We start from the raw sequence: 18,159 nt of genomic DNA, 5'->3' as shown, positions 1-18,159 counted from the left end.
AGGCGTCAAGAAAAGTGACGAAATGACAAGGAGATAAGCAGTTTGTTAGATCTCTTCCGTAGAGCCTGGACTAGCCTCTCATGCCAAGGCCATGCATTTGCACTTATTGTCCCCTCGGCCATGGTGATCAGATTGCCGAGCCTTGTCACGCGGGACTTGATCAGGCTAATAACCAGTTCCATCTCGTCGTCGTCGTCGATCTGCCATGCACCTACCCCAGGCTGCAGCATCTGGGATGATCGGGACAGGGATGACACCTCTAGCCCCGCGCGCAACGGCGTTGCCATGACTTGCATGTCTAGGGCAGCAGCGGTGCCGTTGGAACTGACCTTATTTATGTCATCGTCGCTTCTGTTGCAGACAAAACGCTCGACCGCCTCCAGGCTTGTCAATATGCGATCGCACATAGTCATTATAAGCATGACAAAGTCCGGGCGGGACCAGCAGGTGCCGCACTGGACAAGAGAGTCGCAACGAAGTAGTATCATCTTCTGGCGCTTCAGGATCGTTTGCTGGGTCATTAGAGGTGACGTTGATTGATATGTTGTCGCAGCTGTTCCTGCGCCTGACCCTGAGTCTGATCCTGACCAAGATGGTCCAGACGAGTATGAAGAGCCTGCTGACGTAGAGCTGGGAGTTGATGCCGCCGATGGGCCAGCCATGGGATCGCCCCAGACGAGCTGAGCTTGCATGGCCTCGTAGATGCTCACGGCTGTCATCATACAGCAGCAAGATGAAGATGAAGAAGTGGAGGTAGCAACTGAATCTGGTGGTGTAGAGGAATGAGTAGTAGCAGGCCGAGCCTCGATTGTGATTCTTTTAGGGTCATGGGCACCGCTTGGAGCCAGGGTTGTAGAAACCCGCGACTCATCCATCAGAAAGTCCATCGGGTCAATCCCGTATTCGAACAGGCTATCTGCCGACGACGACGAGTACACCGATGTGTGATTACTCTGCTTGCTGCTATCTCCCCGAGCAGTTAACGCTTCGACTGTAACACCAACACCGCTGTGGCCTTCCCGGCCTTTTGAGGTAGCCGTAGGCGTAACGCCGGCCATGTTGCAAAAGAAGTCCGGTTCGAACTGTGGAAAGACAGATTGTATCTGTCCTAAGGAGTCTGGGAAGAGGGTGTCGAGAAACAGTTGCTGTGCCTCTTCTAGGCCCACGTCTGGCCCTGTTGCGATATTGTTGCTGTTGTCCTGAAGCGAGGGCTGGGAGGTTGTTACGGCCCTTGATTGGTCTTTGGGAGATGATAGATGTGTCGATAATGGCGACGATTGTCTCATAGACTGCGCTCGAGACCGGCGTTTGTGTCTCCTTGCCTGTTGAGCCTGCTTGTGTTGGTTGGCGACTGTATTGGTGTTGTCGTCGTCTTCATCGTCATCATCATCGCTCCGTGACTTTGGGCCACCACTAGCGACGCTGGACGTGCGCCGTTGAGGCCTTGAGATGACCAAGTACTCGCATTTCCGGTTCTTGGCAACGCAAAGCATACAGCCGTTCTCACCGCTCACGCACTTGGACTAAACGCAACGCAAACTTCAAATCAGTCTCGTTGTCGTCAAGTGAAGATGGAAAAAGAGGTCACTACGGTTTATCAATCAAGACTCGCCGACTGGATAGTGATGATGAATGTGAATGGCTGCGATGTGACCTACCTTTTGTGCACGGCACCTCTCACACGCCGTGCGCATGGACGTCCTGTCCTTGTCAAAGGGCGGGGCAATCTCCACGCTGAGAAGTCGGTCTCCATCACCAAACGTTTGCCGTAGGGTACTAAACATGTTGATCTCCAGTTCAGGAACCTCAGAATTGCTGGATAAATTACATGTCGAACCAACAGGATCAGCAGTATATGTAATATGCTGGATCAGGCAATGACTGTGACTGTAGACCATGGAGAGTGGTGAACTTTATCGTCCTACCCATGCTTGCATGCGTTCTCCACGCCTCTCCCCTGTATCTTTAGTCGAGCTTACGATTACATTGCGATATACTGGGTTGCAGATTGCAAAGGATTATCAAAGAAAGTCGGAGCACGGTTCGTCAAGCTGTCCTGCGCGATTTCGAACGTGCATGTAGATCATGCTCACCTTCCAGATTCCCTGTGAACCATCCTTCTAGACCCCGAACCCTGAAAGGTCCCTAGCCCCCAAGGGTCGCGGGGCCACCCGTTGAGTGCCATGTCCCGCCCCAGTCATCTTCGACTTCAGTACACCTAAACCCCTGGATTCGGCAGTAGGTCGCCGAAGTAGGGGTGCTGAGGGCCTAGACTCACCAATCTGATATCAGCGCATTTGCTACCTCAAGAGACGGGAATCTCTCGATTTCAGTAGGCTTCCCGCTGCCTGTAGAGGCCTTTTCCTCCGGGGCCAATCGAGTGTCTCCTTGAACCGGGACCGACAGGGACCCGAGCTCCACTGCTGAAGATACAGGGGTTCAGATGTAAGCACTACTCCCTAAGTGCATTCCTGCTCGTATCGCTCTGCACTGCGCCTCTGGGGGAAGAATACAGGACCCTTGATGAGCTTAGCTTACACAAAATTTCATGGGCGGTCCACTGATTTAGGGTGAATTTTTATTTTCCCGTCTAGACTTCCTATACGAGTATGTCCCGTCGCAAGGGACTGATAAGGACCATGCAGAACGGAACATATTCAGGCTCACGTCAGCTGACCGGAGTGTTATTGCTTATGGCCTTTCGGGGGTTTGTCCGGCACTGGAAATAAGCAACCTGATCAAGCCTCAAACGGAGGAATTCGTTGCTAGTGCCGGCATATGAACGTTTTCACAACGTTTGTCATTCCTTTTCCGCAGAGGCGGCGTCTTTCCCAATCGAGACATCAGAGCCACAGCCTGCCTGAGTAGATCGCTTGGCAAACGCCACGCCTTAAATGCACCATAGATCTGCTGCTGCATTATATGATGCTTCCATGCATTGAAGAGTTCCAGACGCGTTTATGAACTTGACTAGAGATAACCCAATTAGTATAGAACATCCAAATCTAACAACAGAGCGGCATCATGGTCAAATTTGATAGTGGTTCTGAGTCCGAGATGACGAACGGGGACGAGCTTCACATCAACAGCAAGCATGAGGTCAAATCCAGAATGGCCAACGGCAACGGGGTGCACAATGTTCCCGACCATGACCAATTCCAAGATCGTGCCGAGATGGAGGTTCTCATCCTTCCCGACCTCTTCAGCTCACTCATGTCGGTTCCAGCCCGTGAGAACCCCCATTATGCCAGCGTCAAAGCCGACGCCGACGAGTGGATCTCCTTGTAAGTCACACCCCACGCATCAAACAGACCTCTTTGCCAATTTTACCCAGACTGACGGTGTAAAGCGTGATCAACGCCGATGCCAAGTGGGCCAGCAGAAACAAACGGGTTGACTTTACCTATCTTGCAAGCATTTGGGCTCCTGACTGCAGCGCATTCGCCCTACGTACGTCAGCCGATTGGAACTCATGGGCCTTCCTCTTCGACGACCAGTTCGATGAAGGCCACCTGTCCAATGACCTGGAAGGGGCCATCAACGAGATTGCAAGGACACGTGAGATCATGGAGGGTACTGCCCCGCGGTATACCGCCGACTCAGAACACCCTATTCGCTATGTGTTCCAGACATTGTGCGATCGCGTCAAGCAAAACCCTGAGGGTTTCTACGCGGGAAAGCCATCGTCAGAGCGCTTCTACAGACGCTGGATGTGGGCACACGAACTCTACTGGGAGGGACTGGTCGCACAGGTTCGGACAAATGTGGAAGGTCGATCCTTCACACGTGGTCCAGAAGAGTACCTGGCCATGCGCCGGGGATCTCTGGGCGCCTATCCTGCGCTGGTCAACAATGAATGGGCTTATGGGATTGACTTGCCCGAGGAGGTAGCGGATCATCCTTTGGTGTTTGAAATTATGATCATCATGAGCGACCAGATCCTGTTAGTCAAAGACATTCTCTCCTATGAGAAGGACCTTCGCCTTGGGGTTGACCACAATATGGTCCGCCTGCTTAAGGCCAAGGGCCTCTCAACCCAGCAGGCCATAAACGAGGTCGGAGTTATGATCAACAACTGTTACAGACGCTATTACAGAGCACTCTCAGAGCTCCCATGCTTCGGGGAGGAGGCCGATCGCGCGCTCCTTGGCTATCTTGAGGTCGAGAAGAACCATGCCCTCGGCAGTCTGCTCTGGAGCTACAATACAGGCAGGTATTTCAAGAGTAAAGAGGATGGCGCCCGGGTCAGGAAAACCAGAGAGTTGCTTATACCAAAGAAGATGGCAGCGTTGTAAGATTGAGAGAGAATCGGATACGATGCTGGTAGAACAGCAGGATAGTTAGACAGATGTTTCGGATATATTGAGCGCATATACATATTCCTTCTTAGAGTTTTGTTATACCTGCTTACTCAAGGAAATAAATCGTCCATTGATTCGCCACGTTCTAATCTTGAAATCGCTTAGGTTCGGAGCTGAACAGGTTCCAGATCGAATCGTTAGTAGTATGGTATATCAGGCAGTTATGTGGAAAGTTGGTCCGTTGCGTTAATCGTGCTTTGAGAGTGTTACTTGGACCTGATAGCTGATGCTTGCACTTCGAGCCTTGTCTCAACAGCATGGACGTGACTGTTCGAGGAAAAGTGTATGTAAATGTATTAGTCACTTATGTTGAATTCTCGTCAGGCAAAGTATTCTAACAAATATTAAGACAGTGATCATATACAACCTCAGCCTTCTATGTTCTGTAAGGGCACATACCCAACTTCCTCCGCCTTGCCTCTGCGTCCGATCATCTCCTTCACCCGCACGACAATGCCCCTTCCCCATGCCCATCTCTCCACCTTGGGCTCCCTGCCACCGTTCTTCGCCATCTCGTCCATCCAAATAGGCCTTGTCCAAGAGTTGAGCATCAGGCTGCTGACTACCACCGTCACACTGCTGAAAGCCATCGCGAGACTCGCCATTATAGGATGTACGCTAAGCCCGAATGGAAGGAAGAAACCCATGGCAATCGGGAGGCCGATAGCGTTATAGATGCATGCCCATCCAAGGTTTATTTTGATCCGGCGGAAGATGGTGCGCGTTAGCGCTAGAGAAGCAGGTATGATCATGAGCTCTGTCGGCCTCATAAGGACCATATCTGCCGCCTCCATTGCGACATCTGTTCCACTTGCCATAGCGATGCCCACGTCTGCCGTCACAAGCGCCGGAGAGTCGTTAATGCCATCGCCAATCATGCCGACAACCTCGCCGCGGTCCTGGAGCTCTTGTACGATAGCCTGCTTCTGATCGGGGCTAACGCCGGCGTAAACATTGTTGAAGTCGATACCCACGGCAGAGGCGACGGCGAGTGCGGTAGACCGTTGGTCGCCGGTTACTATGGCGGTCTTGATGCCCAAGTGGTGGAGGACCGAGATAGTCGCTGCAGCGTCCTCTTTAATTGAGTCGGACAGGCACATATGGCCCGAGTAAAGGCCGTCAATTGCCACGAAGATGTTGGTAGTTCCAGCGCTGCTGGTATCGCTCTTGGCTTGCAATGTGCCCTCGCCAGCCGACAGATTAAGCATCTCAGCGGCCTCGATAGCATCCTCAGGGACATCAATACCACGATCCTGCAAGAATATGAGGTTGCCAACCAGTACCATATATCGTGACCGGTTGGCGGTAGCTGGCTCGACAGTCACGCTGACGCCCTTCCCTACAACGGCTTTGAAGTCTCCGACGCTGCCATCAATGGTTCCTTCGGGCGACAAATCGAGCTCCTTCTTTGCAGCGCCTAGGATAGCCTTGCCGACGGGATGTTCGCTCCCCATCTCTGCTAGGCCGACAATGGACCACCACAGTCGTCTACTGACCTCGTTTCTTGTCCATTGCGGGACTAGACCAATCCTGGCCACACTCATCTTACCGTAGGTAATTGTGCCGGTTTTGTCGAGGACAACCTGCGTGACATTGGTGATACGTTCGAGGACAGCCCCTCCCTTGATCAGGATTCCGTTTTCTGCACCGACTCCGGTACCAACCATCACGGCAGTGGGTGTGGCCAACCCAAGAGCACACGGACAAGCAAAGACAATGACGGAAATACACAACTTAACGCAGACTACGACCTTGCCGCCGCTGTTATCTTCGAGGAAGATCTCCGGAGGGTGAGATAAAACATGACATAGGACCATCCATACCAGGAACGTACCAAGACCTAGGATAAGAATCATGGGGACAAAGTAGCCGGCTATTGTGTCAACCAGCTGCTGAATGGGGGCCCGGGCAGTTTGTGCGTCTTGCACTAGCTTGACAATCTGACTTAGTTGCGTATCATGGCCAGCTCGAGTAACTCGGACATCGACACGCCCATCACCGTTGACAGTCCCGGCGGTGATACTATCGCCAATGTACTTCTGAACAGGCATAGCTTCTCCAGTAACCATACTTTCGTCAACGAACGTTGTCCCTCGAACCAGGATGCCATCTGCTGGCACTTTGTCACCGGGACGGATGACAACAATGTCGTCAACCTCAAGCAGCTCTGTTGGGGTGACCTTTTCCTCCCAAGCAGAGACGCCAGGCTCATGAGTCTGAGGTGTCTTGAGAGTTGGGGGCTCGTCAGATGACTTTGCCCAGCTCTCAGCTGCCTTTTCCACGGCGATAGGATCAGCATAAATCGTAGCTGTGGATGGAGCTAGTGACATCAGACGAGACAGCGCCTTAGAAGTCTGACCTTTGGCACGGTTCTCGAGCCACCGAGACAGTGTGATGAATGTGATGAGCATGGTGCATGTGTCGAAGATTGTGGAAGGTTTAGAATGTGGCTCAAGAAGGACTGAGATGAGCATGGAGAAGACGCTGAAAAGGAAGGCACATGATGTGCCGAGAACGACGAGAACATCCATCGTTGGCGATTTATGTTTAAGAGATTTGTACCCAGTAATATAGAATCGCTTGCCAATCCCGAATTGAACAGGCAAAGTGAGAACGAGGCATACGATGTCACCCAGGAATAGACCCGGTATGAGTTCGAAACGTCCAATGTCTATCACTGGGAAAGCCATAGGAATAATCATGCCGATGGGTAGAACGGGGATCGCGAAGGCAAGCGACGTCCTGAACGCTGTCCGCCACTCGGTGATCTCGCGCGTTTTTGCCAGCGATTCAAGCTGCGCGTTGTTATCCTCGCTGCTTGCAACGAGGGCATTCAAGCTCTGCGCTTCTATAGCCTCAACAATGCCACGAAGTCCTATAGTCCTGGGCTGGTAGACGACTGTCAGGCGGTCCGTACTGAGGCTGATAGATGCGGATCGGATGCCTTGGACTGCAATGAGGCCTTCCTCCAGAAGCTGGGCAGTAGTCGCATCTTTGCAGCCGAAGACCTTGAACTGAGCGGTTGTCGTATCTCCTGCCTGATGGATCGAATCGCGCTGCGTCGATAGAATAGTAACATCAAATCCACGATCGTCAATAATCTCGGCTATTTTCTCCGGCGAAAGCTTCGTCTCATCATAACTAATGACGGCTCGTTCCGCCAAAAGGCTAATGTTGAACTTGAGCACACCGGGCACGCCATTGAAGCCAGCTTCAACGGCGGACGTGCAGGCGCCACATGTCATGCCCTCAATGGCAAAAGTGGTCGTCGCAGTAGTCGTTGCAGACTCATCTTCGCTCCCAATCGCAGTGCTTTGGTCGAAGACGTGGTTCAATCGAGTAGTCGCGGGGTTGGAACGATCAGTCGAGAGTACCTCAGCGTCAAAACCACGGTCCTCGATAATCTCCTGTATCTTCTCGGCGGGTATGATCTCCGGGTCATGCGTGACGACGGCGCGTTCCATGACGAGGCTGACGGAGACTGTTCCGATGCCATCAACGCCTTTGAAGCCTGATTCAACGGCTGACGTGCACGAACCGCATCTGTTGAGGTTACAATGTTAGCTTCAGAGAGCGAAATGGATGAAACAGGATTTAGCGACTCACGTCATGCCGCCGACCTGCAGCGTGGTTGTTGCGAGATATGCGCTCGTGGGCGCTAGAAGCCTGCTAGCACTTGTATTTCCGTCATCGCCATCTTCTGGCAGGTGCATATAGGTTTGTCCCATCGCAGCGGCAGCGGCAGCGACAACAAGCAATTCGCGCGGCTTTTGGCCGTGGAGTTGAGGCAGTGGAGGGCCTCGCAAGTGCGACAGGGCACTAGTCTACCAGCTGGGACGCTAAATTGATCTTCAAGATGCCGTCAGATCACCGTAAGTAACTAACCAGGCTGAGTACCGGGGGTGTCGTTTGCTGAGAGGTGCACTGAGAAGACCGGCTTCTTCAGGCGGCGAGTAAGCGATGAGGGAATGCGATTGTGAGATTGTAAGCCAGAAGAGAAAAGAGAAGGAGAAAGAGGAGAAGTCCTGTTTCTGGGTGACACAACAGAAGGTCTCAGCACAGACTGTTCGATAATTGAGATTGGGAGCGGGCGCTTAGGTACCTACCTTGGTCTAAAGAGCAACCCCTGTCTCTGTACTGGGGTCCTGTCATGATCCACTTCCATCTCACCTCAGACGCTGTAAGGTCTTAAGGTAGTTAACGGCAGCGGACCTGAAACGGCAATGTCCCGACCCGTTGACCCCCCTGTGTGCTTTTTGCGGCGGCCTGGCTCTCCTAGCGTCCGCCTTACCAAGCCACAAGTTCCCTTCCTAATGCAGTGCCCGGCATCGAATTAGCGTATGTTACCTACCAAATGACAATGGCGGGCTTTGCCTCACTTGGGTTGGAGTGATGCAGACATCGTCTTCCTTCTTCTGGCATTCTCCCGGATAAATTATGGCTGAGCATGTCCGTCAATCTCTTTGGTGAAGGATCAAGGCCTCTTACATTGGATCATCTGTCCCAATTGGATCAGTGTTGTGCGTGACACTATATGTACAGCTTGTTCTAGATTGTGACTTTGACGACACCTCCGCTTCATCTTTATCGCATGTTTATTTCTTATCATTTGATCTTCTATCATACCATTAATACGTGCTTTGGTCGCCATGTCTATCGATATTGATCATCAGAGCCCCTCCGACGTCTTGAAACTGAAGACACCGGCTGTAACCATAGCTGGATCAGACGTTTCTTTCGACGACACCATGTCGACGAGATCTTCCCGCTCCAGTGTCCCGAGCGAGATGACGGGCCCTCCCGCCTCAGATGACAAACCGGAAGACTGTGAAGAGACCAAAGTCTCCGAGACTTCAAACAGAATTCTGGATGTAATTCTAGAATACTCTCTTCACAAGTTCGATACCACCGAGGAACTGCATAGCGCCGGCAGGCCCAAGTTCCTAGCCGTCGTCTCACTATTTGTTAGGGCACGGCAAAAGGTGGTGATGTGTCTGCCGGCATTCCCGTTCAAGTCAGCAAACAAGGTCGAAAAGGTGCTAGGCAACCTCCCAGATAAGGCTGAAGAGTTGGCACTTGCTAGACTAAACTCCATATGTGTTACTATTGGCCAATTCTATGAGCCGGGGGCCGAGTTGACTGTCATCTCGGACGGCCTGGTTTACAACGGTACGTTTATCCTCCGCAGCCCCACTCGGAACAGGGTGAAGTCTCTCACAGCCACTGGCACATCACTGATGCTTCATCTAGACTTGCTGGGCATTTCCGATCAGGAAACCTGGCGCTATGGGTCAGCGCTACGGGCAATGGCCGAGCGGAAGGGTTTCTCTCATCTCTCATTCTCCCGTCTACAGGACTTGGTCGCAGTGAAGGGTCTACCCAATGACCTTAATGAGCTCACGTACGTGGCCAACGCAACTAACTTCCGCCGGACCCTGTTCAACAAGTATGGCCGGGACGGCGATCTTGATATTGACCACGAAATCGCCGTAAATTCGGACACTCTCGGGACTTACAAGGGATACTGCCGCTTTCTCAAGTCAGATCTGCAGCACATTTTCGGCCCAGCCAAGAGCAGTGCCAAGTACAGGAAGGATGTTAAATATCTGGCCAAGCAGATGCTGATCCGTGGATATGTAAGTTTCCAGTTCACTACTCCAGTCATTGCTATACCCAACCATGATTCAATGGCTAACATAGTCTCTGTAATGGATAGGCCTTTGCAGGAGCCGTCAAAGCACGCTTCCCGAATCATTTGCGTCTCAGTATCCACCAATCCACCGGTGAAAATAAGATTTCCATTTCCTTGCTCAACACCAAGAGCGGCTTCACGACCCCATGGCATTGCAGCGTGGTTTTGATGGCCGATGGTGAATGGCTTAGCGGCCTGACGGTCGACTTCAAAGCTGATCGGCTCCTGGAGCTCGTTGAGGAGGATGGGCGGCCGAGCTACTTCAGGGAGGTCCTCCGTCAGAGACCATACCTGATAGAGAACGCGAAGCCGCGTATAGTTATTCAACAGGAGCCACAGGCCCATAGGCCCAGGATACGTGCGTCCTGATCGACTGAGCGGTGAGGGTATGGCTTTGACTGCTGTCATAGCATGGAGTTGCAGGTTTGCAAGGACCGCTCACCATCACTCCATGAGGAACAGCTCGGACTTTAGGAGGCATTGACATGGACAGTTCGCATTTTGACGAACTGGGACAACTTCAGACAGTTGTATAGAATTTTAGTGACTTATACAAGAATGTAACGAGATATTTACCCTACCGACTTCAGGCGTTGAAGGACGCCAAGACGTACCACCAAATGCATGTGGTATACAAACTGTAGCGCCTATATAACATGTTAGTTCTTCTCAAGATTTGCGGCGAAAGCAGCAATTAGGTCACACTGACATAATATGATTGGTTACCTTACAACCTTGTTGGGTATATCTAGCAGTGTATGTGTTGCAGAAGGGCGAGGGATTTTGACCTGGTCGAACCCTACACTTGGATTACCCAACCTATATGCACTATTTAATATTGTGGCTATGGGCTCATGTTACTACACAGAGCTTATGCTTTCGAAATATTTCGAATGCAGTTTCATGTATTTTTGTTGTTTTCTAGTTCTAAGTTTTTGTCGTTCTTATATACAGTCTTAAACCGTTGCCTCTGTACCATGAAGGTCATTCCTTTGCTTGACTAAGAATTTACCATTGAAAAAGAGCTAAATAGATGTTGCTGACGTACGAGAAAACACCTCCGGTAAGTTCTTGCAGGATGGACGAAGTGCCGAAGGAACATGCATGGTTTACAAAGCCATACTGGTAGAAATTGTTATAACGCTCTCTAACATAGTTCATGGCAAACTGAATTTTGGATGGTCTCTCGCATATCATGTGATCTTGATGCGAGTCGATATGTGTCCTTTCTTCGTTTGCAAAACGACCAGGTCATGGTCATACGTGAGATCCTCAATCGTAGTCTCGAAAAGCTCAGCCTTCGGGATAATTCGAAAAGCCATCAGAGCGGCCATGATATAGATCTCACACAGCGCAAGACTACAAGACACATCTGTTAGCCTGAAGACTACGACTTGGACATTCTCGGTAGTTGAAACTGGGAATAAGCATAAGACTTACCTCTCACCAACACAAACTCTAGATCCCTTCGAGAACGAGATAAGAAACTTTTGCAGCGTATAATCAGGCTTGCCGTCGGGTAGCAACCACCGGTCAGGGTTGAAAGCGTCAGGATCCGGAAACAGCCGCGTGTCCCAGTGGTTGATCATGGCCGTCATGCTCACAGGTGTACCTCGGGGGATCACAAACTGCGTCTTTTCATCTTGACTCTTATAGTAGAGTTCCTCCTCACGGGCGATACGAGGTGATCGTGCGGCCGCCCCAGGCTGGTGTCGTAGAGACTCTTGAACAAGGGCCCAGAGGTATGATCTCTGCTCGAGCTGTGCCCATTTTAGGTTGTTTGGATCAATGCCTTCGAGGTCTTTCATCAGACGAGCATAAATCTTGGGTTGGTGAAGAAGGTGAAACGTCATAACGGTGAGAATAGCCTGTATTGGGTCAGTTACAGCAATTCGACCTGTCCAATATGGTAGGAAACTGACCGCAGTGGTTTCCGTTCCAGCAACAAGAAAGACAAATCCCTCACCCGAAAGACGGTAAATGCTCTTCTCTTCCTCAGGTAAGACGTTGGAGTTCAGAATCTCGTTAAAGACACGGCCGCCGTCGGGATTTGCTAGGGCAGTCTTGATATAGGCTGGGATAACATGATGCATCTGGTGCATTATCCTCTTGACATCGTCACCCATATAATCCGCGAAAATGGGGAGGATATCGGCCAGTCGCCTGGCAAACCCGTTGTGCCGCACTATACACCGCATAATTAGCATAACCGCCTAGTCAAAAACGGTTTCACGGACAAGAATATGTTTCTGCTTTTTATACAGCAAAGCAGCTCTGGCAGACATGTCTGTACGTGCGAGACACGACTAAAACAAAACAGTAGACGGGGCTCTCTTTGAACGTACTCATGTAAGTGGTTGTCAAGAAGGACGAGGTCCAAGTTCCAAAGTTGGGCTCCCAGCCCTCCTGCTCGATAAAGCCCATAGGCTCTCCAAATGCGTACTGGGAGAAGACATCGGCAGTATAGCAGTTGAAGGCGCCCTTGACTTCGAATGCCTCCTTGCCGGTCCAGCGGAGCATTTTCTCAATAGCAAGCTTAGCGTAGTTGTAAACTTCGTCTTCGAGCTTGAGAACCTGTCCACGTGAGAAGAAACGTGCATGGGCAGCGCGACGTTTGCGATGGAGCTCGTGTGGTCCAGCCGTGCCGGTTGCCATTGAGACTGGGCCAGCGCCTGCTATTTTGAGGTGGTGTTGCCATTTATCGCGGACTGGCAGACTTGTTAGCGCAAGGGGTTCATTGACAAGGGAGGCTGTTAAATGGACGTACTTCTACCTGGCTTCCCCGTGTAGATCTCGTCGGCAAAGTAGGGGTCGCTGCAGTGAAGTTCATCAGGGCTGACGCGCACGATAGGACCTTCAATGACTATTAGTTGTTTCAATTTTATTAGGAAGTCCTCGTTAAGTACTCACCATACTGCTCATGCATCTTCTCTATCCTCCTGCCATACCGACCCATGAGGATCCAGTCATAATAAGCTTCATATACATACGAAGCGGCAGCGATTTTTGGGCCTGGAAATTTGGAGAGTGGGTGCAGAGGGGATATGTTGTAGAGCGCGAGCGCGACACGATAACCAAGCCAAACTCCAGTGAGGCCAAGCAGCGCTGAGGGGCTCACCAAACGCTCGAGAGCGATTGAATTGAGGCTGTCCATGGTCGATGAATTGTATCCCAGTAGTGAGCTTGGGAGGATCGAATTAGACACCAAAAGAGACGACACACCAATAAGATAATCAATCCACAAATTCTATGCCAATAGACTCTATATATCACGTCCCTCTCAACTGAACATACGGACCCTGAAAGCCAAGCCATGACATGCGATCTGTATGCGGCAAGCCCCCGAAAGCGGGACTCACAGCACCGTAGCACTGCCTGTGTCGGGTCGAACTGCAGTGGAGCGGTGTTTAACCACTTTCGGACACTGCCGGCTCACCCACTCGCCTCGAGTGCCTGCTTACATAGATGGAACCCTGCTGAGATACGTACTAAATTTAGAACGTCAGCGTCAACGCCGGTCATTCACTGTCGTCTGAAATAACGGGCCGCAAGCATGGAAAGCAATAGGCCGGGCACTGTTACGGCTTCAGCGTTTCGAATCAGCGCATCACATGTCTCGTCACCGCGCGCTGAGCAATAAAGTCATGGAAACATGGTACGGTAAGCTAATATAGTTAAGGGCCAATCTCCAACGATGATTCTCTTCTATTCAGTTTGCTCTCACAAGGTTGAGGCTGAACAAATACACATTAGCGTAAGTCTAGTTAGAAACACAAAAGTGTAAGTAATAGTTTTGCTTAAACGATTGATATCTCGTAAGCATTGAAGAGGAATAAGGTCTGTGTTTACGAATATAGAGCCCAAGAGGCGAGGTTACTAAAATAAAAACAAGAACTGTGTGTGATCCTGTATTCTCCTCCAGCTTCAATCGTATGAAACAACTATTGTTGCTGTCACTTCCCCCACGCTCAGCATCAATCTCGAACTCCAGCGCCTAATCTTGTCAAGCTTCGATTGTTCCATTAGCGCTACATCAATCGCAATTTTGCAGCTGCATGTCGTCATGATATGTTTTCACTAGACCCAGATGTCAATTTTTACCGTATGTCTTTTCTCATCACCCTGCAATTGGCGCAGCGAAAAAGACCGCATTGTGGACAAGCATCCACCGTTATTCTCATCCCATCACTTCCACAGGTGCAACATGTCCAGATCCAAATTGACTTTCTTCGCTTAGCCTTGCTCGATCGCAATGGATCCTTCCCTTGGGACATAGTTCTCCCTGTCGATGTTTCGTTCATGCCAGGGGCCAATATGTGGACTTTCTTGAAGCAAGCAATTTGCTGATCCAGTCCGACGATGTCTTGATTTGTTTCAGAAGCTTGTGCCCGTCGCCAATATGGGATTAAGTCGTAGACTCTGGACGTATTTCTACTTTCTTTGAGAGGAGGTTTTGTTGAAGAGTTCTTGGGTAGCATGGAATACATCAGATCACACTTTTGACATGAAAAGGTTTTCTCTTGACCTATTTTGACTGCACGTCCTTTGCAACCAGGGCTGGGGCACTTGGCCTCTGAAGCGATCTTCTGTTCTGCAATCATCTTTATGGACATCGAAATTTGGCATCCAGGGCGGGCCATCGCTTGCCAAGCAATCTCAACGTTGGAGTTCAGCTTATTTGTTGTTGCATCTGCGCCGATGAAGAAATATTGCTTTTTGGCGATATACCGTTGGCCTGGACAGTTCTCGAACTGTTTATTGAGGAACATATCGACATTCTGATAAACAGTTAGCTACCATGCCAGCGTGTTGGTTGCTGCAGCCTCACATACCGCCCAGTGCCTGAAGAAGTCATACTGCAACGTCGTTTGACGCCCGAGCACGTCTTCAAAACTGATATTCTCAGCGATTATGAGAAGTGGTGGCATAGAGATTGATGTGCACAGGCGAGAATAGTGTCTCATTAACCCTGGAAACAGGAGCCAGGCCTTCATAATGAGATTGTGCAAATCGCGTGTGACAGCTCGAAGTCTGGCCACGAGCGTTTAGTTCATGATAATCAATACTTCCTGGAGTTTACCTACAGCTTTGGTAAGAGGGTTTGGGTTGTCTCTTCTTGTAGTCTGGTCATCTCATGTTGAATGGGTTGGTCCCCTTGGCTTCTGGTCAGACGTCTGGCAGGGTCTTCCAAGTCCACTACTACCGGTTGATGACTTGGGCTTGATTGGGGGTCTTCAACAACTTGAGGCGGCGCAGGTGCACTAGCAGGTTGATGCTCATCGTCCCGAAGGTCAAGCAGACTTAGTTGTTCTCGAAGTTCTTCGATACTAATGATTCGACTACAAGAAATGTTCAAAACCATTCACATTGAAAGATTCATAGATAAGACATACCGCTCTTGTAGTTGTGTTATGACCTGTTCATTCTGGACTCTGATAACGTTGAGCTGGCTGTTCAGCTCATCGAGGCCGTTATGGTCGCTTACGTCATAGTCAGCACACGATGCATAGTAATCGACAGGCGTAATTACTCCTCTTGCAGTTGAGTGACAAGATTCAGCGTCTGAATCTGTGTCCCGATCCTTGAGCGCAGATCATCGACATGCTTCGAGTAGACCAGAGCCCATTGCGCCTTTCTTCCAACACTGCGGTACCACGCCGAGGATCTTTGGGGACCCAGGCTGGCATCGAATTTGGATATCAGGTCGAGAAATTTTGCTAGTGTAGATAAGGTGAGATCTGCTTGCTTCCGCGCATGCTCTGCAAAAGGGTTGCTGCTTCTTTTCCGCGTCGCGCCGGTCTGCTGTTGCTGCAGGTGTGACAACACATCCTTCAAAAGTTTCAAATCCGCCAACACTTGGAGATAATCCTCTGAAGCGCCACCTGTATTTTTCAAGGCCTTGGTAATTTCGATGATCAAATTCACGGCGCTTACGAAGTCGCCGGCGGAGAATCCGAAGGCAGGTACAGTCATAGTATCGTTTGGTGAGATTTAGAAAGTTGTGACAGTAAAAAGAGGAATTCGCGGGGCCAGGAGGCATTGCGATAAAAGATGGCCACAGTAGAATGCCTTGCGCATGCCTTGGGCGAAAACGAGCCGATACCATCGTTCCTGGGGCATCTACAGCACTCTGCAAAGCATTTTAGTGGTCATCCTCTCAGCCTGCTTTCTCAGCTTCAATCAATAGGATAAATCGACGCACCCCCTTCATGAGAACAGGTTCAGCTTATTGGGCACCAATGCACTTCTTCGTTTATCACAGAGGAGTGATGACTAAATCATTGCAGCATGGCAGACCTAACAACATTTAGTTAGGGCTCATCATCATTACTAACGCTCCATTGTCGCAATTGATAGAATAGAATGGCTGTGGTATCTCTATACTGTGCCTTTGAGGGCAATATCTACCTTCTTAGCAATCTCAATGCTCTCCCGCAATACACGCTTCTCCTCCGCGGTCAGTTCCAGTACTTCCGTATCAGTCATACAACTCATATCGTCCTTTGTCCTTCCTTTGTGCCATTTGCCATCTATCATCCAGTTCTCTGGGACTTCGTAGCCATCTGGGTCCACCCGCTTGTTCTTCAACAGGCTTCCATTGTACCATAAGAGCTTGTCCTTCTCATCGGTATGAGCAATGACAAAGCTACAAACCTTTGTCACATTTGCTCCTCTACCTTCACCCCAGCCAATCATTGAACCGTAATGCGACTCAAACTCATAGCTGGACCCGCCAAGCTCAAGGCCAAGCCACCAAGACTCCTTGTCCCCGTGACCTTGCCTGTAAGTGACTTCCTCCCGGACTTCATACGTGTTCTGCCATGCGACATGTAGAAGGCCAACAAGAGTACTTACTCGCGCCTTGTTGAGGACTACTACACCGGAATCACATTCTTCAGCGTAGTCTTCTGTCCATACAAGTGATTTGTTCATCTCTGCTGATGGCTCCTTGATCTGGTCCTTCCACCATTCATGCCTTTCTTTGAATGCATGTTGCCAAAGCAGTCTGTCGTGGAAGAGCAACGCTCCTTTCTCGATGTATGCCTTTTGCGCAAACAGTCTTTCCGGTTGTTGAATGAACACAGCATCAGCATCTAGGAGGATGACCTCTTCAAAGTGCGAACCAAGCAAAGCAAAAGCCTTGATGGCCCATCCTCCGTCTTTGAGCCTCAGTGTAGTATCATCAAAGACCGTGAAGATGTCAAGAAACTCAACATCAGATGCGCCATCAAGTTTTGCGATTCTGTCGCGATCCTTTTTGGGCAAGTCATCTTCTCCAGCATACACAATCTGTATGGGGAGACGACAGCCCAACACTTTGCGCAGGCTCACTATTAAATGGCCAGCGAAGCGAACTGATTGCTCTCCTCCACCAACAGGAATCACAATTCCTCTGGACCCTCTGTCAAAAGAGTGTCGAAGGTCAGAGAGTGGCGTTTTTGATCCCGGCTTCCGTGGTGGATTCTTGAGGAATGGGAATAGTTGTTGGGCTGTTATCTCCGTAACATCCCGGAGCTGCCGCCCAACTTTTGAAGTCGGGTCAAGTTTGTCAGACTTTGACAGCCATTGGCTCAACTCTCGTGCTCGTTGACCGACCTCCCAGAAGGTATCTTTATAGGGGGCCTCAACGTGATTTTCGGCGTATTCATTCGCCTTTTGTGAGATGTTCTTCAGCTCAGACTCGCTGATTGGTGGCGTCCAGCCGTAAGATAAGCTGGCTGAGCCCTTCCAGGTGATAAGAATAAGTAAAAGGGAAAGGCCGCCGAAGACACCCAATCGCACGAGGGCCCGAGGAGGGTCCCTGAACATTTGGCCGAGCCGTAATATGAATGCCGATGCCAGCGACATGTTCACAGATGGTCGTTTTAGGCTCAAGGTCGTGTGACGTGATGAAGAATTGAGATTGGGAAATGGGAGAGCACAGTGAGCGGCACCTAATTAAGCCTCCGTGCGGGTCAGGATGACACCCCTGGATTCGTATTGTCAGAGATTTCTGTCATGGTCCAATCACCCAATGAATGTCACATTGCGTACAACCAACAGCATAATGAACAGTAACCAACAAGCCAACCATGGATCAGGCTGTGCCGCCCCCCGTTGACGCAA

General features: G+C 50.3%; 7 protein-coding genes; 2 read left to right on the top strand and 5 right to left on the bottom strand.

The window, feature by feature from the left end:
• Positions 1-5: 5 nt before the first annotated feature.
• FFUJ_11740 (uncharacterized protein) lies at positions 6-1,784 on the bottom strand (the record flags this gene model as incomplete). XM_023570673.1 has 2 exons in its annotated part: positions 6-1,523; positions 1,659-1,784. 2 exons carry the CDS (start codon positions 1,782-1,784, stop codon positions 6-8), a joined length of 1,644 nt encoding a protein of 547 aa, XP_023437751.1.
• Positions 1,785-3,024: 1,240 nt separating this feature from the next.
• On the top strand, positions 3,025-4,295 carry FFUJ_11739 (related to Presilphiperfolan-8-beta-ol synthase; the record flags this gene model as incomplete). XM_023570672.1 has 2 exons in its annotated part: positions 3,025-3,284; positions 3,350-4,295. The coding sequence occupies 2 exons, from the start codon at positions 3,025-3,027 to the stop codon at positions 4,293-4,295; spliced, it is 1,206 nt and encodes a 401-aa protein (XP_023437750.1).
• A 434-nt stretch (positions 4,296-4,729) lies between these two features.
• FFUJ_11738 (related to P-type ATPase) lies at positions 4,730-8,089 on the bottom strand (the record flags this gene model as incomplete). XM_023570671.1 has 2 exons in its annotated part: positions 4,730-7,904; positions 7,968-8,089. 2 exons carry the CDS (start codon positions 8,087-8,089, stop codon positions 4,730-4,732), a joined length of 3,297 nt encoding a protein of 1,098 aa, XP_023437749.1.
• A 921-nt stretch (positions 8,090-9,010) lies between these two features.
• On the top strand, positions 9,011-10,422 carry FFUJ_11737 (related to ABC1 transport protein; the record flags this gene model as incomplete). XM_023570670.1 has 2 exons in its annotated part: positions 9,011-9,997; positions 10,078-10,422. 2 exons carry the CDS (start codon positions 9,011-9,013, stop codon positions 10,420-10,422), a joined length of 1,332 nt encoding a protein of 443 aa, XP_023437748.1.
• Positions 10,423-11,246: 824 nt separating this feature from the next.
• FFUJ_11736 (related to trichodiene oxygenase cytochrome P450) lies at positions 11,247-13,009 on the bottom strand (the record flags this gene model as incomplete). XM_023570669.1 has 6 exons in its annotated part: positions 11,247-11,412; positions 11,494-11,921; positions 11,976-12,238; positions 12,399-12,761; positions 12,821-12,907; positions 12,964-13,009. The coding sequence occupies 6 exons, from the start codon at positions 13,007-13,009 to the stop codon at positions 11,247-11,249; spliced, it is 1,353 nt and encodes a 450-aa protein (XP_023437747.1).
• Positions 13,010-14,150: 1,141 nt separating this feature from the next.
• On the bottom strand, positions 14,151-16,026 carry FFUJ_11735 (uncharacterized protein; the record flags this gene model as incomplete). XM_023570668.1 has 5 exons in its annotated part: positions 14,151-14,831; positions 14,886-15,084; positions 15,138-15,392; positions 15,447-15,533; positions 15,584-16,026. 5 exons carry the CDS (start codon positions 16,024-16,026, stop codon positions 14,151-14,153), a joined length of 1,665 nt encoding a protein of 554 aa, XP_023437746.1.
• Positions 16,027-16,431: 405 nt separating this feature from the next.
• Positions 16,432-17,901, bottom strand: FFUJ_11734 (related to MNT3-alpha-1,3-mannosyltransferases responsible for adding the terminal mannose residues; the record flags this gene model as incomplete). The annotated part of the gene is made up of 1 exon (XM_023570667.1): positions 16,432-17,901. The coding sequence occupies one exon, from the start codon at positions 17,899-17,901 to the stop codon at positions 16,432-16,434; it is 1,470 nt and encodes a 489-aa protein (XP_023437745.1).
• Between the last annotated feature and the right edge of the window lie 258 nt (positions 17,902-18,159).

This window comes from Fusarium fujikuroi, chromosome FFUJ_chr11, assembly GCF_900079805.1.
Source record: "Fusarium fujikuroi IMI 58289 draft genome, chromosome FFUJ_chr11".
Taxonomy (NCBI): Eukaryota; Fungi; Ascomycota; class Sordariomycetes; order Hypocreales; family Nectriaceae; genus Fusarium; species Fusarium fujikuroi.
The sequence above is the reverse complement of the archived record's forward strand: the minus strand, read 5'-3'. Positions and strand labels throughout refer to the sequence as shown.